Source organism: Dermochelys coriacea, chromosome 12 (genome assembly GCF_009764565.3).
Source record: "Dermochelys coriacea isolate rDerCor1 chromosome 12, rDerCor1.pri.v4, whole genome shotgun sequence".
NCBI lineage: Eukaryota > Metazoa > Chordata > Testudines > Dermochelyidae > Dermochelys > Dermochelys coriacea.
The window spans coordinates 40,836,891-40,861,827 of record NC_050079.1 but is presented as its reverse complement, the minus strand read 5'-3'; the positions used below and the strand labels follow the sequence as shown (position 1 = coordinate 40,861,827).

The following is a 24,937-nucleotide window of genomic DNA, read 5'->3' as shown; positions in this document are numbered from 1 at the left end:
ATGAGAAAATAGGCCAAGGGGAAGAGGGCAGAGAATTATAACTAGTTTGATCTCTTTGCCCAGAAAAAGTTCTTGAGCATGTGTTATGAAGAGATCAGATGCCATATGGCAGTGGTTCTGATCCTATTTACCATTGTGAGCTGCATCCAATACTACCTTCTATGGCCCTGAGGATGTCAGATGGGCTGCAGCTCTGTGCTGATTGGGCTGCAATCCGGCGGCAGGTTGAGAACCACTGTTATATGGGATAAACCTCTGGATTCTGTCCAAAAAGCAGCAGATCTTGCTGATGCTTATGTGCAAACTAGGGTATCCAGTGAACGCAAGCCCAAAAGAAAGGGCAGAAGCCTGGTATAAAGGGGGAACCCATTTTATCCCTGGTAAGGAGGAGGGTTGCTTGAAGCCCAGGCATACACATCACCAGAATTCATCTCTTCCTAGAAATCACTCAGACCCTCTCCCCTCAGAGGAGATTGGTCCAAGAAGGTGTTACCTATGTGACTCCCCTGAGCACATGAGAAATAATGGCCCTAAACCAGTGGTCCCCAAACTTTTTCAATTGTACCCCCCCAGGAGCCATGACAGGGGGGTGAGGAGTGACTGGAGGTGGGGAGCTGCTGCTCTTCCCCCAGCCCCCTTCCCTGGTGGCAGAGGCCAGTTACTGCAGGTAACTGGACTTTGTGTCCCGGCAGCTGGAGTGGGACTGGGGACAGAGCAGGGCTGAGTGGCACTCCCTCTGCACCCCCAGGGAGCTGGCCCAGGCTCGCTGTGCACCCCCCAACATTTTTATGTGCACCCCTAGGGGGAGTGTGCCTCAGTCTGAGGACCACTACCCTAAACTAAAAGAAACTAAGCCCACATCCCATCCAACCCAGATTAAACTATCTTTAACCTAGAGGTGCCCCCAGGCTCCTGATTAAGTTGGAGGTGGACAAGGAATTTATTAAAGTTTCAAGATGTAAATGGCAAAGAATGCCTAGTGTGGTGAGAGACTGGGGCCCAGATTTCTCTGGTTAGGGAAAGCATGGTCAAAAGAGAATGGCATGGCATTGGGAAGATAAAAAATTCCTTTACCTGTCACTAAGGTACATTTGGAATGGGAAGGTTTAGAGGGTATCCTAAAAGTTAGGATGTTGGATTGTGTATTCCAACGGAAATGCTAGAGTATGAGTAAGGCTGTTAAGACTGTAATCCATGGTAAAGAGGAATATGGTTCTGTGACCTCAGATGGGAATATATAAAGCCAATCATATTAACTTCTTTGGGGTGGGAAGCTAAATGTTTTCTAGGGTAGGGAGAAGAATCTCAGGACAATAGAGAGAGAGCTGGCGGGGGGGGGCGTGTAATTCAGTTGTTCTGTGTATCCTTCTTGACTATCCTACAAGTATAGGATTTCCGTATTTATAGCCAAGTATCTCAGTGATTTTGGCATTTCTACGGTATTGTTAGCCTCTGAAAGGTATACTATTGCTTTTAGCCACTTTTTTTTAATTTGTCTGGGAATGTGTTGTTTAAGTAGTAAATCGGAACCTCTTGGAGGCTTTTGTAGCATGTTACTATCCTAATATTCCACAGATGATTCCAGCTTTATTTATATGACTCAGGAAAAGTGAGATGGTGGGGGAATCTTGTTTTGTTTGTGGAAGCGTTGTTACAAGGCTGGAACAGAATTGTGGGACGATGGCCCATGGTTGTGCAGGACAGGGAAGGTGGGAGAAGCTTCTGAATTTCTGATATACAGTGCAAGTTTGTCTTTTTGCCAGTAGTCCAGAAACCCATAAGCACAAATAAATATTTTTCCCCTGTGCCTAATTCTTCAGTCAAGTTTCTGTTTGCTGCTCTGGTGCTGATGCCCATGTCTATAGCAGTTTCATGTGGTTTGTGTACTGATTATCTCTCCAGGACAGCTAGGCCTTGAGCTTCTTAGCACACTTCCTGCTAAGGCAATGTGAGGATACTGAGGGAGACACACTGCCACAAAAGACCTTTCTATTGGTAAAGATTTAATGACCTTGCACTGCTTCATCTTTGTAAGACACCTTCTGCTTATTTGCCTACATACAGTTCAATCAGCCCAGACCTATTCTTAAAACAAATAAAAACAAAAGAAACCCCAAGACTCTGATAGCCACCTGGCCCACGTGGCTCACAGACTTCACCAGAGATGACTAAAAATGCAAAAATACAAACCCTTATTTTTAACACTATACAAACGCCCAAAATATTACATACAAATTGGTCAGTTATCTAAAATCCCACACACTTAAAATAAAAAAGTCACACACAGAAAGCCTTCAGAACACAGATATATCATGAAAATAGCCACAGGCATCGGCCAGAGACATCGTCCCATGTGCCTCGTGGGAATAACGGAGTAAGCAATCAGAAATAAGTAATCCAGATGCAACCGCATCATCCTCTGTATGGCTGAAGGTAGGCTGAGGAAAAAAATCCCTTCCCAGAGTGACTCCTGTTGTAAGAAGCAGGAATGGGCAGCTAGTACCTTGCGGATTAACAAACACAAGACGGCAGAATTGCAAAGAAGTATCTTCAGGGGTGTTCTAGATGCGGTTCCTCCTGGCCCATCTACCAAACGTAGTTACCCTGGTCTCACTTTGCTCACTCCCTGGGCTGTGATTGCTAACTTTCTTGGTTTCCAACGTTCTTCCAGCTGTGGTGGCTAAGGTTGGAGCCGGTGCTTTGCTCCCAGTGGAAGAGGCTGTTTGGGGCTCCGCTTGCACAGGAATTGCAGAGACTGAGGAAATGCCAGCATTCTGCTACTAGGTAAGTCTGAGGAGCCTGAATATCAGATTGCACACAAGGCAATGTATCTTTCTGTGGAAAAATGAAGTGTGTGAGCATACTCTCTGAAACAGATTGCTGGACTTTCCGCTGGCAGTATGACATGCTAAGGCAGACAGGAGATTTGCAGGACAGCTTTATACATATTCATTTATGGATTTTAAGGCCAGAAGGAACCATTATAATCTGTTTATAATTATAAACACAGGCTAGAGAATGTCACTATTTCATCTTGGGAGAGTGTCAAGCAGTACAGGAAAATATAGATCCTTTGTGGAATAAAGCAGAAGACGAGTTATTGTTAGACAACAGAGACAGGAAAATAGCCTTGTGCAGTAGTGGTGAGTCAAATGAATTGACATCATAGTGTCCTTTTTACCCCTTGATTTGGAGTCCTCTCTCTGATCCTCCCAGTTTTCATGAACACTCATATTGGTGCTATGCTGCACATCGGTTGACCCTCCCGCAAACACCACTACTCCTTCCTATTCACGGTCCTGCAGCTTTCCTGACTTCAAGCAGTAGGTGGGCAGAAGTGGGGACTCATATGTTTGACGTTTCTAGTTGACGGCCCTTGTAGGCAATAACTGGATGCTCCCATTCTGATGATCGTACTAGTCCTAAAAGCTAAAATAATAGATTTTTGAGTTAGAAAGTTTGTGACTGAACCATCCCCAAACCTGACCTTTGGGCAGATGGGTTAGGTATGGCTACAATCCCTTGGTCAGATGTTTTGGAGAATTGGCTATATGTAGGAAAAAAAAGTTGGGGAAAAGAGGTCTCCCTGGCAGGAAGACCTTGTCTCTTGATCCCTTACTTTATCGTGGCCTGGGGTAGAAGTCCTGATTTCTCTCATCACTCTCACCCATGGGTATCCCTCTCCTGAATGATTACATTGTTTTCATCTCCCAGCTTCCTCTCTTTAGAAGCAGAATTTTCCCTCTCTGATACACCCTGGATTTCTGCGGCCTTTCTACACTTCACTGTTCAACAGCAAGCAGCACATGGAAGAATGAGACACCTGCTGAAGAGAGTGGGGTCTAACACAGAGCAGGCAAGATTAGACATCTTTAACTCTTTGCAGTTCTCTATTTGCAATTGTTCTTAAACCATTAGTAAATATAAACGTGATTTTATTTATTTGTAACACTAAGAGAAATGACTGTCCACTGCTATTGTCTTGTCCCTTGTAAACCTTGTTGCTAAATCTGGTTTCTGGGAGGGATGTGGCTCTAAATTCCCTCCTCTTCCCCCCAACCTCCATAGGTAAAGTGGTGTCAGATTTGTATAACTCAGCTTGTTGGAATCTTCTGATAAGTGAGGAGAAGAAAGAAACTCTTCCCTACACACTCCAAAACCAAAAGCCAGGGGAGAGTGCTGAGAAGATAGCTGGGACCACTGGGGCTGCAAGTCTCCTGCCTGTTTAAGGCAGCATTGATGAAGTCTGAAAAGAATTCCAGTTTGGCCTGCTCAGCTGTGAGGTTGATGGCTGAGAAGTGTACACAGGACATGAATAAGAGCACTCTGCAATGCTGAGGGAGAGCCAGAGAACCCCCTGGAAATTGAGTAGATCCAGGAATTTTCTCACGGGTGGCTGCCATTTTCCCCAATTAACTCAGTGTCCTTTGTGCACAAGGACTATCACTTTCCATGGAGAGGGGAAAAGGAAATAGCTGCACGATCAGAGCAATTTAGTATTTTTTTCAGGGGAAACGAGGTTGCCCTGATTTTTTTTTTTTTTTTTTTTTTTTTTAAATTAGAGTCTTCTCCCAATGCAGGGGAGTTCTTGGAGAAATCTTTTTATGTTGACAATTTGCATTTCAAAATATACAAATTATATTTAAATTCAAATTCAAAATTATCCCTGTACAGGTAGTAACTTGCATGAGTGTGAAATAAGCAGTCCTGCCTTTTCCTGCTGTTGGGTCAATGATTACTACTATTGCTATTTATGTATGTTGTGGTAGTTCTTAGAGGCCCCAGTCAGGGATGAGAGCCCTGTTACCCTGGGTACTGACCACACATGAAATAAAAGAAGACAGCTCCTGTCTCAAAGTTCACAATTTAAACATATGGCGAAGACAAACAGGAGAAAGGACAGGCTAACAGTGCCATGACTGAGTTTGGTTAAATGAATAGCAGTCAAAACAAACTAACTGCCTAGCCACTGATCTAGGGTCAAATTCTTCTCTTACAGCAGGACAACTGCCCTGACTTCAGTGGAGTTGCTCAGGTGTAATGTGAGAAGAATTTTTTCCACTGTGTACAGGGTTGGCATTGTGCTGTGTAGCTGGAGAAACCATACTGTTATGTGAAGCTTGAGTGTGGTGTTTGGATCAGTTAGCCCTGTCTGGGAATGAAACAGTGTGGAGTTAATTTTAGGGGAGTTCCATACACCTCATTCCTATTTAGTCCTGGCTTGTTTATATTTTTCCCCATTCTGTCTCTCTGGGTCTGTTGGATTTCAGTGGAGTTAAAAGGTGCACCCCTGCTTTTTCCCCTCAGATATCCTAGTCTGTAGTGTACATATGTTGTACATAAATCTTTTTGGCTGGTTCAGCTGTCATATTTCTTAGAAGGAAAGAGACCTTATTTGAATAATGGCACAAGTGAAAATCAGGGTTGGTCTTACCCTGATCACAAAACCACCCGAGTTTTAACCTGAATGGCAGAGCCCCAGAACAGGAATAATAGGCCTGTTGTATGGTAGGACTGAGGGCACTGTCAGAGATGGGAGGGTGCATAGCATGTGCTTGCAATATGCTTTTGCTTGGGCAGTACTTGCTTGAAGATCACTTACATCTGTGGGTTTGGGGAAGGCTGTCAATTCTTTTTGATTACTGACTTTCAATTCTCATTTCTGCTGTAAAGAATTATGTGATTAATATGGAGTTTTGCCAGAAGAAATAATGGACTCTGGCTTCAAGACTTTGTCACTGAGACCCGTTTTTCCCTGGTGTATCAGCTCCCAGAGTGCTGTGCAGGCTTGGGGTCCTCTTGAGCGACAGTCTTCCTGGAAAGAATCCCACTACCTGTGACAAACCCAGAAAAGCCTTGGGACATGTTTGGGGTGCTTACTTCATGAATGGAATATACACATTTCAAGTCAATATTGATTATATCAATAATATGCAGCCTTTTTCACTTGTAGCTCCTAGTGTGTCTGCTGTTCTTTTCACTCATGGATCTCATCTTCACCAGATTAGCATCAAAGGTAAATCCAATTTCTGTCTCATTAGACTGTGTGGGTTTAAAAAGGCTGGTTTGCCACCTAAAAATCCCTTAGGCCAGCACTACCAAGCTTGATGGGATCCTCCTGCTAGAGGAGGGAGTAAGGAATGTCCCAGGCCGATCATGATGGAAGTCCTTGCTCTCTCCTACTTTGCTCATAAGCCAAACACAGCAGCCCTCCTTTAATTATGATACCGCCTTCCCCACCATGTTAGTATTTAATATTTGTCTTCCTGGCTGACTCACTGTTTTCAGACCTTTCCATTCAGTGGACTTTATACCTCACTCCCCTGCTGCTTGAACTAATACAAATAATGCTGCTTAGCCTTTGTATAGCATTTTGCATTTATTATTGGTCGCTTTCCATAGGGCAGGAAATAGACATGGCACTTTACAGGAGATAATGTCCTAAAGAGGGAGCAGAATCCCTGTCCTGACAATCTAACAATGCAGACCAAACAGAGAGGTTAGGGACCATAGCAGCTGGATTACTTTGTGCAACAAGGTTTTGGGGATTTCTTTTTAAGGGAAGGTGTTTGGCAAAGATTGATCTGAGAGGCTGTTCCAAGCAGAGAGGTGATGTGAAAGGAGGCTTGGAGACAAACTGGTCAGGAGAGAAGCATGAACTCTGGGAGAAGATGGGGTAGAGCTGGAGAATGTTGTCTGTTAACTAATGCCCATAATACTCTCTGAAATAAGTGGTGACATGTTCCCCCTTTTTAAAAGATGCTGTGGGGAAGCGATTTGCCCAAGGCTACATGCTGAGAACTGCCTGGAAATGCTTTGGTCATAGGCTGGTCCTTGCTGTTACTTTTTCTACAGCTTTTGATAACCATTGGTTACAGCACGCTTTCCACCTTGGTCCAGGGTGATCTGGAGCCTCCGGCGTTAGCATCAATGCATTTGACTGTAGAGAGGTGGAGGAAGGCTCTATCTGTGCCTTTAGTAGTACGAATGCTGGCACTGACATCATACTCGATAAACCTTCACCGTTACTGGTGCAGTTCTTTGTCTGAAATGTAACCACAATTCAGTAAGGGGTGTGCGTGTTTTCTGAACTATACAGCAAGGGACAGAGGTTCAGAAATCTTTGGAATGGTGCCTGGAGATCCTCGGATACTTGGAAGAGCAAGGCATGTCCTGGCTCGCTCTCTTTCACTCAGCAGAGAAAGGTGAGTAGAACTCTCCTTCCCAACATGTGGGAATGCAAAATTTAGTACCAGGTGCTTTAAGGGATTACCTTTTGGATCTGTTGAATATATTTGTCTGGAGGAGCCTCTCCACCCTCTAAGCAGCACAGAGAAATCAGCCCTGTGGGGCATAAAGGAACGTTTCTGACTTTAGGTGTCCACGTGTTAGCACTTTTATCAGCTGCTGTGTCGAGGCAGGAGCCCAGTGAGGGGTTGCCAGATCTTCACTGAATGTAATAAATCGCTGTTTAGAGGGAGCTCAGTCCAAACAGCTTAAACCACACAGTAGCTGACAATCCGTACGAATAAGTTACACAAATTCAGAACTGTGCCACCTCCTAGAGACAGGCTTGAAAACCATCAAGCACTCCTCCACAGGAGTGACCTGATCCAAACTTCAGATTATGCACGGTCTCCAGCTGTTGCCTGGAAGGAACTATATCCAGCATCTGCACTGCTGTAGAAATACCTGGAGAGACCCAATGATGATCGAAGGCGTTTTACCCTTTTCCTGTCTTTGGATATTGCAGACCGTGGACCGTATCAAATTCTACACAGTGCTGCCTCAGACCAATACATCAGCCTGTTGCCTATTGCATTCTACAGGTAACAACAAAAAATGTTAAGGGAATTGTTTATGGGAGAAGAAAGTGGCTGGTTGCTTGCTCACATGCCCATTTCTAAGCAATTCTATATATGTCTAAGCTTGACTCAATCACAGAACAAGTGTGTGTGCAGGGAGAGAAGTCCTAATGGGATAAAGAAAAGGAGTACTTGTGGCACCTTGGAGACTAACAAATTTATTTGAGCATAAGCTTTCGTGAGCTACAGCTCACTTCATCGGATGCATGTGGTGGAAAAAATGTGTTTTTTCCACCGAATGCATCCGATGAAGTGAGCTGTAGCTCACGAAAGCTTATGCTCAAATAAATTTTAGTCTCAGGTGCCACAAGTCCTCTTTTTTCTTTTTGTGAATACAGACTAACACAGCTGCTACTCTGAAACCTAATGGGATAGTGTGATAGAAAAATTTAATTGCCATGAGTTTGGGATGGCTGTATTACTCAGTGGCAAAGATACCCCACCCAACCTGACTATATTGGCCACTTCAGGTGTAGCCAGTGTCTTATGGGTGAAACAAACTGGTAACTTGGAAACCTAAGAACACTTGTAACTCTCTAAAAGCCAATGCTACTTCTGTTAGTCACTCCATGAAAGCTTTCCCTGCTCTCCAGAACCTTCTTGCAATCTTACTGTTTTCATCAACTCAGCAGAACTGATTTCCAGATGATGTAATTCCATCTTCTCTTGCTAGAAGTGTCCATTCACACTTCCCGGTGTTCCGAGGGGTGGGAATAGTGTCCAGTGCTGAATACAGCAAGTCTGATAGTGAAATCCCACATTCTAGATGGTGAAAATGCGGGTTGTACCTTTGCCCCAATGTGTTTAAAGATGTATGGTGAGATGCTGTTGAGGTGCTTCCTCTTGCACTGTATTCATTCTATACCTTGTGTGATTCCCTCTAGCCTTATCCCCTGCTTTCACCAAAACCTACTTAACAGAGAGCAAACCTTCCTTTATGTTGCTGTTGACATGTATACCCAGCTGCTTCGACTCTACATAGAAGGGGAGAATCCTCAGAGATCAGATCAGGGGGGACAAAGCCTTCCCAGCTTGAAGCACGTGAGTGGTGTTTGTTCTCTTCTCTTACCTAACTGAATTTTACTTTGAAAGCCTCCTAGCCACAATACCATTTATTCACTTGCCTGTACAAATATTTACTTTTTTTTAATGACTGACATACCATTGATACTTGTACAGTACCCAACCCAGAGGGGCTCTGATTTTGGCTAAGGCCTGGAGATGCCATAGTCATACAAATAATTGTCAGTGTGGCATATAAGAATGATCAAGTTGGAGTGCCATCATAAAATAGACATGCCCATTAACCTTGCTATTAGAGGACCTTAGAGTCCACTTTAATTTATCCTATTTACAGATTAGGTAGATAACTTCACCATGTGTAAAATTAAAGTACCTAAGCCACTTGTAAAAGTGAACATTCTTTTAATAAAGATGAAAGTGAGGATTTCAAGTGACTTTGCTTTCTGTCCTGAACCTGTCGTCTTTCCACTAGGTGGATTCTTTAGAGGTGTTAACTAAGGCTCGTCAATTTCTGCTACATTCAATTGCACGGTGCCCTAAAAACAGCTTTGTACATATACAACAGGTAGGCTAAATCCTCCTCCTTTTCACTTTTATCAAGTCATTGTAAGCTCCTGCCTACCCTCCATTTAATGTCAGCGTGCATGCACCCCTCAGTCTTCTTTGCAAGACTAATCATGAACTAACACCGTCCCCAAACCATACAGCATTTAAATGCCACTTTCATAGTACTTTTCTGGTAGTATAGATCCACTGTTTGTGTGGAGTCAGCTGTTGCCTGACCCCCAAACCATGCTGTCTCTCTTCTCTAGCTGAGGCATGTTTACTATAAGGAGGTAGGCTGAGCTGGTGCTGATCTCAGGTTGCTTAGAAGAAGCAGTAATGGGCCTCTAATACCAGTTGTTTTCTTTTTCCTCCCAGTTACTGGATCCCTGTGAAGAGTTTGACCCAGAGGTGAAAGCTGCCCTCTTCCATTCCTGGAAGCCCACTGTAGCTGAGGATTTGTATGATGAACCGGTCCTCTTCTGAGTGATACCGGTGGAGAACTGTAGCCCAGGCAAGGGCAGCAGAGAAAGACGTGTCTAACTCTGCAGCTGCAGAAAGTGTTTACTAAGATAGTTTTTCCTGTCAATCCATTTCTTTGGATTCCACAAAAATTATCAGCTGTTCTCCATCTTTGTAACCAGGTCTACTTGATTCAAATTACTTTGTAAATTTATTACAAGCAAAACCTTGAAGCTCTTGTTAATAATAAACAGTAGGTTAAATTTTTCTCTTTAGACTTGCTTGGAGAATTGTAATTTTTTTTAAAAAAGCCTCGTTTTAAGTCACTCCACTGTCCCTTATAACTGTAGACCCATCTGAATAGGAACTACGTACATGCCTGCAGTTTATGCAACTACTTGACTGATGTGGTACAACTTAGTTTCTATCACCACGTGGAGAAGCATAGAACACCCAGTTCCTTTACATTCGATGGAGACTGTTTAGTACAACACTGCTGAATTTGATCTAAGCATGGAGAATCACAGCACAGTAAAAGCTTTTTTTGTTTCTGAGCAAGCTGAAGCTATTTCCACTGAGGTGGATTTTTTTTGATGAGAATCTATTAAAATGTATATTAAAAATCCCCACTCTGCTGAATGGTTTATACAAGGCTGGATCAGTACACACCTCCAACAGCCCTTCAAGTAGGCTCCTGTTGTGCAGTCAGTTCTGGTTTTACAGCCTGGCTTTCCACAGTCCCTGAAGGATTCAACGTGAGAATTTGCTCAGGCTCCAGTGGCTTGGCTTTGTCCTGAGTCTGGGTCAGAGGATGCACCATGGACATGTGGACATTAAGGTTATGGGCCTTTTCAAAACGCTTTCCACACTGGTCACAGGCAAACTCCAGCTCGGTCTCAGCTTTGTGTTTGGTCATGTGATATTTGAGAGACGCTCGCTGCCTGCATTGGAAACCACAGATTTCACATCTGGAAAGCAAAACACAATTAAAGCAATACTACAGTGGTCCCAGCTACAGGTAAGGCTGTCAGTAGTTCATCCCTAGTAAGAAACTAGAGTAACTCCTCACTGAACAAAAAGGCTTCACACCTCAAGAGATTGTATTAAAAAAAAAAATCTGTTCCTGCTCAGCAATAATCTGGATAAATAGGTTTAGGAATATGAAGAATAAGATTGGTGACAGCTAATACTATTTCAGCACTTCAGTGGAACATCTCTTGTGCATGAGGTGGGGAAGATACTGGAGCAGCACAGTACAAGAAATGTTAAGTTACTGAAGGCATCTCATTCATAGATTCCAAGGCCAGAAGGGACCATAGTGATATAACACAGGACATAGAACTTCCCCATAATTCCTATAATATCTTTTTTAGAAAAACATCCACCCTTGATTTAAAAAGTGCCAGTAATGGAGAATCCACCACAATCCTTGGTAAACTGTTCCAATGGCTAAATACCCTCACTGTTAAGAATGTACACCTTATTTCCAGTCTGAATGTTTAAGGCAATGACTAGAAGTTGTACCTTTCTCTGCTAGATTGAAGAGCCCATTACTAAATATTTGTTCCCCATGGAGATTATAATCTAGTCATCCCTTAACCTTCTCTTTGTTAAACTAAACAGATTGACTCAGAGCTCAGTCACTACAAGGCATGTTTTCTAATGTTATTCATTTGCAGGGCTCTCCAATTTATCAACATGTTTTTTGAACTGTGGGTAGCAGAACTGGACACAGGATTCCAGCAGCAGTTACACCAGTGCCAAATAGAGGTAAAATAACCTCTCTCTATTTCCCTGTTTATACATCCCAGGATCACATTTAGCTCTTCTGGCCAGTGTCACAGTGAGCACTCATGTTCAGCTGATTATCCACTACACCCCACCAATCTTTTTCAGAGTCGCTGCTTCCCAGGATAGAGTCCCCTATCCTGTAAGTATGGCCTACATTTGTTCCCAGATGTATGTTTATATCTATATTAAAATGCATATTGTTTGCACCCAGTTTGTCAAGCAATCCAGATTGCTCTGAATCACTGACCTGTCATTATTTATCAATTTTTGGATCTACTGGGAGCTGAGGCAACACAAATTAGGAAGCTTGAGAGTGAGCCTGCAAAGGGAGTGCACTGGGGTGGACCTCAAAGGAGTCTTGGATGCAGATAACTGTCTAGCTAGTTTGACCAGTAAAGAGACTCACAATTGGTTCAGATCATGATTAGTCACACACACCCAATGTACAGCCAGGAAATGTCTCCCTTTAGTTACACCACATCCCTGCTGGTATGCTGAGAGGGCAGAGAAATCCCTACACTTCCTAGCATAGGCAGCAGGTCCACCAGGACCCTGTTTTCCAGTCACTACAGGACTTCTTCCAGGCCCTAATTTATTTGAACTTTTCTGAACGTGACTTCAGTAAAGTGTCTTTAAATGAATTCCTTACGCTGGCTTTCAGAAATGTGACCGCTATCTAATCCCCCTCACTTTCTAATCTGGATTTTCTGATTGAAAATGCCAACATCTTACAGTGAGATTCTTGGATGGGGCCTTTTTCTAAACAACATTTAACTATACACACCATGACTAGTGGAAGGAAATCATACAGATTTCTCATTATGGTTTTCAGTATTCTTTAATCAAAGTGCTGCAGGGTTTAGGAAGACTGAACAAATAGGTCACACACACTTTAAGAAGCTAGTAGGGCTTCACATTTTAAAGGGGGTCTAATCTGTGACCCTGACCGGTGACTTTAATTCACCACTATGATGTGCATAAGGACCAAAGTGCACTTACTGGAGGGGCTTTGCTCCTGAATGGCGCATCTGATGGACTGAGAGGTGTTTACGTTGTTTGAAGGTCTGCCCACATTCGTCACAGATATAATTCCGTACCTCTGTAGGGAGAACAGAGATGGTGAAGGAGTCACTGGCACTGTTGACACCTTAGCACCTCAAATGTTAATACACAGAAGCCCATGTTTACTAGAAGCAATTTAAGCTAAACCATGAAGTTCCTTCACTAGCACCTGATGTGAGAAATAGCTCAAATCCTCCCAGAAGATAGCATAGCCTGGAGGCCTATCAGTATCAAACGAACAGGGGAAAGGTGGGGAGGGGTGTTAAGCAAATACCACAGTGACAGGGCAGTTTCATACCCAACACAAGGTCTTGGCACAGTGAAGTCATCATCTTGTTCTTGCATAACACCCTCCCTTCGGTTGTGAGCAGCCACTGTCAGTAGGAAGTACCTGTATGAATGAGTTTCACATGGCGCTGTAGGTACCGATCGATCATGAACACCTTGTTGCAGCCAGGGTGGGGACAAGGCCTCTCCCGCACTTCTTCATGATGCTCCTTTATATGCTTCTAAAAATAAAGATTGGAGACAGTCTTTTATACCCTACTAGGGGTCAGAAGTTAGTTCACACCCCTAATCAATAGCTTACATAGCATAAGTCAGAAGACTCAGTGGAAAAAGTCAGCAGTGCAGGCCTACACATCCCATCTAGTTTCACTATGTGAAATAACTCAAGCTTGCATCCAAGCCTGAAACTCCGTTGTCCTGTAGGACTTTAATAGAACATTGTTAAACCTTCTTTCCACCAACATTAGGCACAAAGCAGCTCATTAGCCAGCAGCATTTCCAAAAGGGCTCCCCAGCAAGCCAATGGCTAAATATCAGGACACAGCATGAGTCAGAAAAAGACTAGTTCCTCTTTCCACTTGGAAAGAAACAAAGACCTCACACACTACACGGGTTACATAGCTGAACTATTCACTTTGACCATCCCCATCCTTCAAGAGAAGGGAACGGAATGCCTAGATATCATTCTTAATTCTTTACTCACATGAAAGGTGGCTTGTCCCCCTTTAATAGCTCACAGCACCTACACTGGAAATAACACAAGTCACATGTTAATTCTTAACTTACTTTCATGCCATCGGCCCCTCTGTACACCGCTGTGCATCCTTGGTAAGGACACTTGTAGATGGTAGGCAGCTCCTCCCTGAAAAGCAGAGAATTATGCCAGTGAGATTGTGCTCATCTCAAAGAGTCTCATGCCTCCTTGCTCAGTTCAGTTACCTTTCGCATTTGATCTTTTTTTTCCAGCCTGGCTTGGGTCCTGGCTTCTTTCTTATTTTGGGCTCTTCAGCCTTCTTCGCTTCTTTATTTTCATTCTTTTTGTTGGACCCCCTATCGCAAGGAATAACAATATAAAGAGATGAATGAGAATGTTTGATATTTTTAGTTAATTCAAGTCTAATTTCACCTGAAATGGCCCAACTAGCTCAGCCATTTAACCTGAGAGTAGCATGGCAAAGGACTGGAGAAGCACACATGCTCTCTGCCCATGAGTGGGGGAGGAGGAAGAATGCAGCCCGATAGATCACATTCACCTGCTGTGCAGCTCAGTGAATCATTCTACTGAGGCTCCGTAAATCACATCTCTAAGTGCCAACAGGTTAGGAAGGGAGTGAGGGACATGTGGAGAGCTTGAGTTCTGGGTCATGCGAGAGCAAAAAAAAAAATTTCTTCCCGTGGTTGGCCTCCCCCATCCCAAAAAAATGCAAAGAAGTGGGTCAAAGGACGCTAATGCCTATGCTATACCTATTCTGTGGCTAAACAGAGGCACCAGAACCAAGTTGAGTGTTTTAAAAAAGCCCCTTACTTCTTTTCTGGATAAGGCTCAAAGGAGTCATCTGAAGATTGCAAGGTTCTCTTATCATTTTCATCTTCACTCAAGAAGTCTCTGAGAAAGAGAAGAAACTTTATTATACATGGTTTGGATGAAACTTTAGCACTAACACTCCAATTTGCTGGTTTCTTTAGCAGACATCAATATTTGTTCTTTAATCTCCTGCACAAAAAGTTATGGCAACTGAGGTGCAAAACAGTCTCTTCCCACATCATCTCAAAGCAAGAAAAAAACCACACCCCAAGGAACATTTGAAACTGCAAAATCTACTACTTTGGAGATTACAGGCCAGCAAAAATAAAATGAGTATTGTAATGAGAAAAATGTCTGGCCATGCAGTTAAAGAGATTTACTGGAAGTTGTAAAAGTGGAATTGTCACAACCAACCTCTGCAATAGGACAGGCAATTTTGCAGAGCAAGAACATAACAATACAGTTGTTCTGACACAAGTTAATTACTCTGCAGCTCATTGCACATTCTCCTAACAGCAGCCAACAGGCTTGGGCTTTATCTTAGTTATAGAAACCAAAACAATTCTGGGGTTAAGAAGGAGACAACAGAGCATTCTGGCATCTTCTGTGTAAGATTTTTCAGGCTCTCAGCTACACTTTTTAATTAGGCTTGCAAACGGCAGTTTAGTACTTTTGACTCAGAACAATTATACTAAATCGTCACTTATTTAGGAGCTTCACTTTCGACACCCTCTTTTGGGAATCTTGGCCGAATCTTCTTTCACTGTTACGTGGGGTTCTGATGATCGCAAAAATTGAGAAGCTCTAAGTGTCATTTACATCAAACACGCTCCTTCTGTAAGTTAAGACAAGATTTCGCTAAGTGCAATCCGATATCTGACAACCAAGATGGAGTCTCCTTTAGATATCCACACCAATGACTATTCTAGAATCCAGACTCAGTAGCTGGAAATGAGAATGAACTATGAGATGGAATATGAAGCTAGGTGGACCTGCAGTGCTGGCAACCATCTCACCAGACCCAGCATAGAGCTGGGCAATACCAAACTGGGTCCTTGAAAGACATAGGGCAGCTCTGCTGGGAAACTTTTTCAGAAGCTGCTAAAACATCTGTCAGGGACTCCAAATGCCATTTAAAGAAAAACGGGACACAAATAGGAAAAACAAATCCGGGGTGTCAGCTCAGTGAATTTTTATCAAGATCACTACAAAAAAACAGTCTGTGTCAGATGCTGGGTCCAAGGGAGGAAAGGGTCTCCCATGACCAGGTCACACTGGAGAATGAGATCCCCTCGGCTGACCATTTTCATGCTTGCAAAGAACATTTAGGCTATTTTAAACCCACTCTTCTCTCACCCCTCAGAAAGGTCACTGAACTCGTCTTTTACCCGCTCATCCGACGTTGAAGACAGAATCTGCTTCGTACTCAACTGTCCTAGGAAATAAAGGAGAACGCTGCGTATTACAAACAAAAAGCAGCTAAAAGAAGCCAGCAAACAATGAAGAATTCACTCATGGCAGCTGGCTACGTACACTCTCTGAGGATGGGTTAACCATATATGCGACTGCAGAGCTTCATGAGACCTGGGGCCTTCACCTCCTATACTCTAGGAACTGTTATGGATCATTTTTACCCAAATGGCCATGTAAACACCCTTGAGTCTGTCCCATACCAGTTTCTGATCTGTGGTTGTAATATATCTGAGACTAAGCAGCTTTCAATTATATTTCCTCTTGTCAGCACCAGGAATTCTCGCTCATGCCTTTTTCAGATGCATGATCCAGAACACAAGGTGGAGTCACCCAAACCCACCTGTTTAAAGTAAGGAGATAATCCCTAGTGGTGTTACACGTCACCTTGAGAAGGGACAAGAGATGAAGGTGCCCAATCAGGCCTACAGGGTGAATGGAAGCAGGTCTATTAACACTAAGTACTTACTGGTCCACTGCTGGAATCATGCTGGAAAGTTTCCCATGAATGTCTGAGGGCAGTGACCAGGCTCTCCCTGGTTCACCACACCACCTGCGGTGGTGCTGGAGAGGGAGGAGGCAAGGCCATCCACCCAGCAATCCACCTTTTATTTATTAACAATGAAGGAAACTATAGTAGTGCAGATTTCAGAATAGCAGCCGTGTTAGTACTGTATTCACAAAAAAGAAAAGGAGCATCCGATGAAGTGAGCTGTAGCTCACGAAAGCTTATGCTCAAATAAATTTGTTAGTCTCTAAGGTGCCACAAGTACTCCTTTTCTTTTTTATGGTAGTGCAGCACAGGAGCGAAGAACTAACAACTGCACTGAACTGTCCAACCCCCTGCACAAATGGTTCTCTCAAACGCCTGCACACGATACACGAAATAGCCTGGGAAACACGTACAGAGTGCTCCCAGATTGTAGAGGAGCAGTCCTCCCCATCAAGGTCCATTTCGCTTACTCTGCACTTTTTTCATCTGGAATCTCCACTAGGGCCGAAGCAGGTCTCATCCCCATTAACAGATGGGGAAACTTGGGCACAAAGAGGCAAAGTGACTTGCCCAAGGCCACAGAGCAAGTCCGTGGCAAAGCCACAATTTGAATCCAGGTGCTTCTGGCCCCCAGCCCTGTGCTCACAGCCCAGCTTCCACGGTTTATTTTTAAATACACTTCCTTTTCTGCAAAGCTCAGTTTCTAACAACATGGACTGAGTTTTAGATGCTTTCGATTGCTGTCTATGCCATCCTGGAGGACCACCCATCCCAGAGGTGATAGCACCAGAAATCAGCATCAGAAAGTTCTGTATGGACCCAGCCTCCGAGTCTGGGGAAAAGGGCCTTCACCTTTCCCATACTGTTGGAAGTCACTTTTTAGGCAAACCTCTTACCTGGGGCACTGCTCAGTGGAGAAGCTGACTGGGGCAGACTTTTCTCCTGGGAAGGGACTGGACTGTCCTGTTGTGAATGAGATGAATTCCTGCTCTGTGGCATCTGATTCTCCGCACTTAGTGACTCTGATGTGGTCCCTTTGTTTACTGGCTGCTCGCAAGTGACTGTCCTTGCTGGGGCAAGCTGGGGCCTGGGAGTAGAAGCAGCCCCAGCATTGTCTGCACTTGCCCCGTTGTCAGTCAAACGCTGTGCTGTGCTCTTGTTCCATTCCCATGTAACAGACAAGGCATTATCGACAAGCACTGTGCTGCAATCAGAATCTGTATCCATAATATAGTCATGCCCATCTCCACAGCCCCACACGGCTCGAATTATGCCACAGTACTCAGAAGATAACACACTCTGTAGGCTTGGCACAGACTGGCAGTTCCCCGCATGGTTGTGGGTCCACGTAACCAAATTATGCAGGCACTGGGGGCTGGATGTGATCAGGTCTACTGTTCAAAGGGGGAAGAAGAGCATGCAAGCAGTTAGTCGCTTTGGCAGTACCAGGCTGTTGAACGGTGCTTATCCCCACTTGCATAGCATGGTGATGGGTTGCTCTGGTATCTATCTGCCTCTTTAAGCCATGCCCAACAGCTAAGCTGAACCATTTAAAAACATCTGAAGAGTGTGGCTGGAAAACATCCAGAGTTGATGGGGGAGCTCAGGCAGGCAGAGGACCCAAAAGTACTTTTTAAAAGAACGCATCAACTGGAATTTAATGGATTGGTTTTAAAAAAATAACCTGATAAATCAGGAATACTACAAAGCTGTTTTCTGCTTCTCCGCTGGCTTTGAGGGACTTTTGGGCAGGCCCAAGAAGGTGATGAGATATACTCAGTCCCAGCCCTCTTCCCCTCTCTGTGCGCCTTGCTGCCTCTTCAGCTGATGCCACTACTGGAAACCCCCTTGTGTGGAACCTGCTAGGAGAGTGAACAGGCGAGATCCCAGAGCAGTGCACGACCCAGGAAGTACAAAGGACCACGAAGAAGTGACACTGACTAGACACACACAACTGTCAAATGCACTAAAGGGAACTTCTTTAAATGACCAGATTTCAAGTTCGTGGCGTCTCCTCTGAGTGTCCAGTCGAAAACCCCAAACCCTTTTTTGACAGTATCACAGAACAAACAAAAAATAGTTCCAAGTAATTCCGTACTGCACTTACCCAAACAGGGGGCTTCTGTATCTGGCTGCGGCTGCGCATCACTGCTCCTACACACAAGACAAAGCAGCATATGAAGAATCTCTTCCAGGGAGACAGAAAATCAGGAACACAGTAGCAGCTAGAGACAGGGCAGTAACAAAACTAATGTATCTAAACGTGGCAGTAGCAGCTGAAGGATCACATGCTGTCTAGAGAGAAAACAGATTCAGCCGTTAGCTGTTTACAGCTGCTAAAAATACATACTGTCCGGGGAGTTCAGTGCCTGGAAATTCCAGAAGTAAACACACACATACAAATATACAGAAATTTATGACTTAAAAAAATGAATAGGAATAAAAAAGCTCAACACATACTTTCCTTTTGACTTTATATGGCCTGTGGGAGATGCGTTCACCCTCTGAATAAACGTTTTGAGGATGCTGCGACATTTGTAAAACTGGGCATGGCATTTCTTGCAGACATATTGCGGGAGAGCAAGATCTTGTCGGACTGCTACCCCGACCAGTCGCTGGAAGTCGCTGAAGAACACTTGATCCACACGTCGCTGCTTCTCTGAGTTCTCTCCTGTCACAGGAACCTTCCCAAAAGCGTTCCGCAAGCTCCGGGAGGAAAACTTCCCATGGCAGAGTCGGCAATACCCTGTGCTCAGGGCTCTACCAATTCCTAAGTAAGAAGGAAGGATGAAAATAAGTCAGTTCTTACAAATGTACAGGGACTGTCGTGTGTTTGTACAGCACCTAACACAACAGGCCAGACATGGTTGTGGCCCTTAGGTGTTCACACAGTACAAATGTTGCACAACAGTGACTTCACTCTAAGCCAGGGCACTGCCTTAAGGGTCTTGGGTGCAGAGCAACCAGGGCACTCCTTCACTCCAGCCCAACATCAACATAATCATGGGGGAGGCATGCCTGAGGAGTTAAAGGAATAGCTGTATTGGAGAAGCCAGCAACCCTTGCTGTGTAAACCTGCGTTCAGGACAAGCAAGGGCACCAGTGAAATGGGATTAAGCAGCATGATAGGACACAAACCTCCCCCTCTCGAGTTCATCAACCCACAAAGGATTACTTCAAAGTAACACACCCCGCCCGCCTAAGGACTGAGCAGCCTGCCAGCCCCGCACCATGCCCAAGTGTGACTCTCCGACCCTCCCATGGCAGCCTACTGCACTCCTGCTGAACTACCCTGTAAAGAGGATTTCAGTTCTGCCCTTACACAAAGTGACAGTTACTAACTGGCAGCAGCAGTGACAAGCCTCTCCCAAAAACTAACACCTCCAGGGGGTGGGTGACTACGATGCCACTGTATCCACTTATTCCCCAGCTGCCTACAGACCACAGACTGACTTCTGTCCACATGGGCTTGCCTGATGCCTGACCTAGCAAGGGAACATGCAAGAAATTTCTGCCTACTGACCCTACTGACCCTAAGGCACATGCCTCTGAGAAGCCAGCGCAACATTTCAAATCTTACAACTTCACAAAGCGCAGCCCCCAGCGTGCAGCAGGCACAGAAACCAAGCTCTCAACAATCACTCAGGCCCTAGCCACCCTGTTAATTTTAACAGCTGTGCTTAGCCCACTTGACATGTCAAAAATGTCAGTGTCCAGAACCATATTAACGGCATTTGTGGACAACTGGGTTTATATCAATGCAACAGAGATGTCATCCAGCCAGAACCAGAAGAGCCCGTGCGTGGGCCTTCCCCAACTGGTCAGCTTTAACCTTGGCCTCTCTCCACTATCCCTGCACTACAGCGTCTCCTCCTGTCCCAAAGCCCCCACCATGCTCAGCTGAGTGCACAGTCATTTCACAGGCTCTGGGGTTTTGTACCCGGAGGGCAGTATGTACCAATGAACACTAGAAGGGTGATATGTGGGATCTGCAATCCCTTCTGATACCAGGGAATCCAAGCAGGAACCTAGGCCATTCCCCTCACCCACATCTGCACTGAAGAGATGACTGCCTTGAACTGCACAATGCTCTGCAGATGAGGAGCAGCACATGGTAGTAAAAGCCATCCCTACTCAATTGGGAGGGTCTTTTCAGGCAGGAGAAAGCTCAGACACTACTGATGGTTTTGGTAGGGTTTATCACTAGTTATATTACAAATGTTGCAACGTGACTTCATGTGTAACTGTCTTTGCTTTGAAAAAAATGTTTTCCCTTCAAACAAACAATGTAGCTGTTTTAGGTACAACCCTCAACACACACAAATATATACAAGTTAATACAGAATCAGTGTATTCTCAAAGGCCATTTGTCTATGGTGTCCAGTACGCTGGTACTTCAGAACAGCCCTCCCTGTCTTCCACACACTTAGCACAGTGCACTGTCAAGGAGAGCTTGTACTCCCTCCCCCCCGTAACGATGACCAGCTCATGCCTCGAAGCATGGCACTGATAACCCTTGTAATTTGTATCCTAACTCCCCCCCGTAACGATGACCAGCTCATGCCTCGAAGCATGGCACTGATAACCCTTGTAATTTGTATCCTAACTCCCCCCCGTAACGATGACCAGCTCATGCCTTGAAGCATGGCACTGATAACCCTTGTAATTTGTATCCTAACTCCCCCCCGTAACGATGACCAGCTCATGCCTCGAAGCATGGCACTGATAACCCTTGTAATTTGTATCCTAACTCGTGTAGCTGCCAGTAGAAACTTTTCATATCCATCGTGTAAGGGGTGGGGGCATCTTTAAATGCTGAAAGGTTTAGACAATCTGTGCCCCAACAAGCTCATTGTATTCTGTCACACAAATAAGTGGCCTTAACTTACTGCAGACTCTACATTTCATTTGAAAAGACAACTTCCTAATGCTGCTTTTTTCAGCAGATTTCTAATCCCACACTCTGGAACATGCACTGATATTCCCCCCATTTTTCTCTTTTCTTCCACTAAGGAGTGTCACCCTGCCAGCAGATAAACCCCTCCAAACATCTTCTCAGGCAGGCCCCCTCTGGGTGCTCGTGTCAGAAGCGGAGCTGCCCCCAGCAGTCAGCCAGACAATAAGGTGACCTTCCCTTCAACAAAACCGGCTCCGGGGACGCCAGCCACACACGCTGAAATCCAAGCACGTCTCTTTGGTGGAGAACTGACAGGTGACGGGTTTCCTGCCACTTTCCGCGCTTGTTGTTGGGGGCTGGATTTATAGTTGCCCGCAGCTCCTCCCCTGCTCGCAGAAACCGCGTTTCCTGGGCTAAGGAGCCCTGGCCCCGCAGCCCCCAACGCCGGCTGCCCCGAAGGCCCCACGAGCGGGGGTGCTGCTCCCACGGCCCGAGAGCCCCTGGGGCTGCCCAGCCCCAGCCCCCCTCCCCACCCGGCGCCTCTTCCGTCCCCCGCCCGGGCCACCCTGCGGTGTTACGGGGCTCAGGTCACCCGGCAGCCCGGGCTAAGAGAAGCCAGGCCTGCCCCAAGGCCTCCTTCGCCGTAGGGCCGGGCTCTCCTCGCCCCCCAGCTCGCTCCCGGGGGGAGGGGGGGGAAGGGGACGGAAGCAGGGTTCAGCCGGGCCGGGCACGGGAGGGCTCCGCCGAGGGGCTCAGAGGCCACGGTGACGGGCGGGACCAGACTGTCCAGAGGCGGGGCGGGGGCCCCAGGGCTCAGGCCCGGGCCGGAGGAGCCTGCGGCAGGGCGGGGGGGGGGTCCGGTCCGGTCCGGTCCGGTCCTGCCCCGCCGACACCCACCTGCCTCCTCGGCGCCGTCCTCCGGCTCGGGCGGCGCCGGGGCCCCGCGCGGCCCCGCCCCGGCCGCCTCCTCCCGGGCAGCGCGGCCCCGCCGCCCGCTCCCCGCCCGGGGCTCCGGCCTGCGCCCGCCGGCGGGAGACAGGAACCGGCCGCGCCGATCCCGCTTCATCGCCGCCGCCCAGGGCCCGCTGCGGGCGCCTCCCGCCTCGGCGCTGGGGCTGGCGGGGGCCGCGGCGGGGCGCAGCGGCCCCTGGCGGCCCGGAGGAGCCCAGCGCCGCCGAGCCCCCGCCCAGCCCGGGCTCCGCCTCCGCCGCCCCACGCGTGTCACGGCCCCGCGCCCCCAGCCCGGGGGGGGCCGAAGCGGGGGCTGCGTTCGGTCGCTTATTTCGGCAACCCCGAGGGCTAGAGATTTCTGCAGTGACAACGTGGACCCTGCGGAAGGGGAGTATGCCACGCCAGCCCCACGCATGGCCCCCGGTTTGAGCTGGGGAGCGCCCACAGCGTGCTGGGCTCTGGCCCGCCTTGGACTCGGAGACCGCATCAGACCCTTCCCCCCACAGGCGCCAGTGGCTGAGTGCTCCCGCGTCCTGCGTGGAGGGGCGTTCCCCCGAGCCCGCCCTCGCCCCTCTACAGCCCCTTCCTGCCGGGTTATCAGCTACCGCTGCGGGCCCCCGGCCTCCCTTCCGCCTGGGCACTTCTGGAAAGATGGACGGAGCCGTTACCCGCCTGCCTCCGGACAGTCCAGACCCCTGACCGGGCCCCCGGGGGTCTGTGCACGCCCTGAGGCAGGGCCCAGCTCCCCTGGTTTGTCTGGGGTGCCCAGCACGCTCTTGCAAAGAACCAAAGGACGGGGAGGGATTTAATAATAATTTTTCAGATGGTCTTTGAACTAACAAAAAGCTTTTTGGTCTGGTGTGTAGGTACTGGGCTGCTCAGGAGATCCGGGTTCTTGTCCTGGCTCTGCTGCAGACTCCTGAACGTGGGCGAGTCCTTCCACGGATCCGTGCCTCGGTTTCCCCTCTTGCAGAACGGGGCTCAGGATCTGTCACTACCCTAGGGGGCGGGGGAGGTCTGCACGGATCAGCCCACTGGGGTCTGTGAGGTGGTCGGACACGGCCGCATGGCGCAGTCTGGGTAGCCGCCGCGGGCTCAGGGGAAAGGGAAGCTCCAACCCCGCCGGCCGGGCGACCTAGACGGCTCCCCAGGGAAAGCCGGGGGGCGGGTCCCCTGAGGGGCCAGCCCTGGCATAGCTCGGACCGGCTCGGCTCCCGCCCGGGCACTCCGCGCTGGCTGCCCCGCAGAGGTGCCCGGCGCTGCACGGACCAGCCCGGCCGCCACGAGCCCCCTCCCGACCGGGCGAGCCCGGTGGGAGGTGTCACTGAGCATGCGCAGTAGCAGCATGATCGCTGCTTGCAATTGCGGCTCGGCCCCGGCCCAGCGGGCTCCAAGCGCGGAGGGTCCCGGCCCGCCATGGCCGCCGGCGGGGACGGGGCGGTGAAGCCGCTGCAAAGCGCCATGAAGCTGGCGGCCGGGGCGATCGAGCTGGACACCGGGAACCGGCCGCGGGTGAGCGGGGCTGGGCGGCGCGCCCCGTGTCCGCGCGTGGGCCCCGCTGTGTCCCGCGTGGGAGCGGCCTTGTGCCCAGCGCTGGCACGCGGCTGGGGGCGGCCTCGCGGGCCCGGGGGGAGCGGTGCTGGTCCACGGCGTCCCCGTGTCCAGGCTGGAGGCGGGGCTAGGGGCTCGGGCTGTGGGGCGGGGCCCACGACCCCGCGCGGGGCTCTTCCCACCCGTGATTGCACCGGGGGCTGGGCGGGGCTTTCCCTTCCGCGCGGGGGGCACCTGCACCTGCACCTGGTTGTGTTGGCAGCGCGCTGAGCTGCTGCCTAGCCGGGAGGGGCAGGGCCCCAGGTTCCTACAACAGCCCCTAACTGGTGACCTGGGGGGGGGGGTGAAGAATTGCCAAAGCCTCTCTGGGGAGCAGACCCTGTGCCCAGGTCTGGGGCCTGCCCCCCAGCTCCAGCCCTGCACGGGCCTGCCCGTGGGCACTTGCTGTCCAGTCTCTGTGTTAGTCAGTACGGGGCGTGTGGATGGATGACAGGGTCTGCATCTCCGCATCTCTCTGGTGCCTGCTGCAGGACGTGGCGTGCTCCTAGTGCCGGGGGGGCTGGTGTAAGACGTGACCATGCAAGGGGCTCTAGGAACCGGGGGGAGCAAATCCTTAGATTCCACAGTGCTGGCGCTGTACAGAACCCTGTGAGACTGGGGTGTGGAGACTCACCACCTCCCCTAGTCTGTCTCCCAAAAGAGGCCCCCCAGTGCACTCACTGGGTTCCTTTGATGCTCTTCAGCTGGGGGTTTGGCTGCACAGTGGGTCAGGCCTGCAGGTTCTGCAGCTCTGATTTCTGGGTGAATAGGTGGGTGGATGGTGCTTGGTATAGGTGAACTTAACAGAGCCAGCTGCTCCTGAGCCCTGCTGTCTCTGTCCCTTCTGGTTGATAGGAGGCCTATGTGGAGTACCTGAAGAGCATCAGCTACATTTCCCAGGCCCTGCTGGAGGAAGCAGCGGCAGCAGCGAAAGGTACAAAACAGCTTTACACCTGGATGAAATGCTGTTTTCTCCC

At 47.9% G+C, this 24,937-nt stretch overlaps 3 protein-coding genes across 8 annotated transcripts in view; 2 read left to right on the top strand and 1 right to left on the bottom strand.

Moving 5' to 3' along the window:
- The window catches only part of FANCA (FA complementation group A), a 76,199-nt gene extending 66,031 nt beyond the window's left edge, over positions 1 to 10,168 (top strand). The window contains 8 exon segments of the mRNA XM_038367988.2: positions 2,672 to 2,784; positions 3,715 to 3,856; positions 5,954 to 6,016; positions 7,100 to 7,205; positions 7,754 to 7,829; positions 8,750 to 8,906; positions 9,361 to 9,453; positions 9,810 to 10,168. Of these exon segments, the coding sequence (XP_038223916.2) occupies positions 2,672 to 2,784; positions 3,715 to 3,856; positions 5,954 to 6,016; positions 7,100 to 7,205; positions 7,754 to 7,829; positions 8,750 to 8,906; positions 9,361 to 9,453; positions 9,810 to 9,917 (858 nt within the window). The 3' untranslated portion in view covers positions 9,918 to 10,168.
- A 319-nt stretch (positions 10,169 to 10,487) lies between these two features.
- ZNF276 (zinc finger protein 276) lies at positions 10,488 to 22,540 on the bottom strand. 4 transcript variants are annotated; one of them, XM_038367995.2, is made up of 11 exons: positions 22,317 to 22,540; positions 18,983 to 19,292; positions 18,630 to 18,676; positions 17,419 to 17,916; positions 15,916 to 15,994; positions 14,560 to 14,640; positions 13,974 to 14,084; positions 13,821 to 13,896; positions 13,138 to 13,255; positions 12,684 to 12,783; positions 10,488 to 10,861 (listed from the first exon to the last, which is right to left on the bottom strand). In XM_038367995.2, the coding sequence occupies exons 1-11, from the start codon at positions 22,483 to 22,485 to the stop codon at positions 10,576 to 10,578; spliced, it is 1,875 nt and encodes a 624-aa protein (XP_038223923.1). In that variant the 5' UTR covers positions 22,486 to 22,540; the 3' UTR covers positions 10,488 to 10,575. The 4 variants fall into 4 exon arrangements, 3 of the variants coding, with proteins under 3 accessions (XP_038223923.1, XP_043350651.1, XP_043350652.1); XM_043494716.1 differs by having other exon boundaries at positions 17,419 to 17,913; XM_043494717.1 differs by lacking the exon at positions 22,317 to 22,540 and adding an exon at positions 21,412 to 21,562.
- A 120-nt stretch (positions 22,541 to 22,660) lies between these two features.
- The window catches only part of VPS9D1 (VPS9 domain containing 1), a 29,034-nt gene continuing 26,757 nt past the window's right edge, over positions 22,661 to 24,937 (top strand). The window contains exons 1-2 of one of the 3 annotated variants that reach the window (XM_043494867.1): positions 22,661 to 23,120; positions 24,816 to 24,894. Coding sequence is in view for 2 of the 3 variants with exons in the window: in XM_043494865.1 (XP_043350800.1) it covers positions 23,787 to 23,882; positions 24,816 to 24,894 (175 nt within the window). In the remaining variant the exon portion in view is untranslated. Of the gene's footprint in view, positions 23,121 to 23,658; positions 23,883 to 24,815; positions 24,895 to 24,937 lie in introns of those variants that run through there. The other 2 variants (XM_043494865.1, XM_038367992.2) reach the window with 2 other exon arrangements.

Coding starts and splice junctions, on each gene's coding strand:
- ZNF276 (XM_038367995.2), bottom strand. CDS start 22,485: ATGAAGCGGGATCGGCGCGGCCGGTTCCTGTCTCCCGCCGGCGGGCGC. Junction 19,293..22,316: donor GGACGGCGCCGAGGAGGCAG/GTGGGTGTCGGC, acceptor CTTCTTACTTAG/GAATTGGTAGAGCCCTGAGC. Junction 13,897..13,973: donor AAAAAGATCAAATGCGAAAG/GTAACTGAACTG, acceptor TCTGCTTTTCAG/GGAGGAGCTGCCTACCATCT.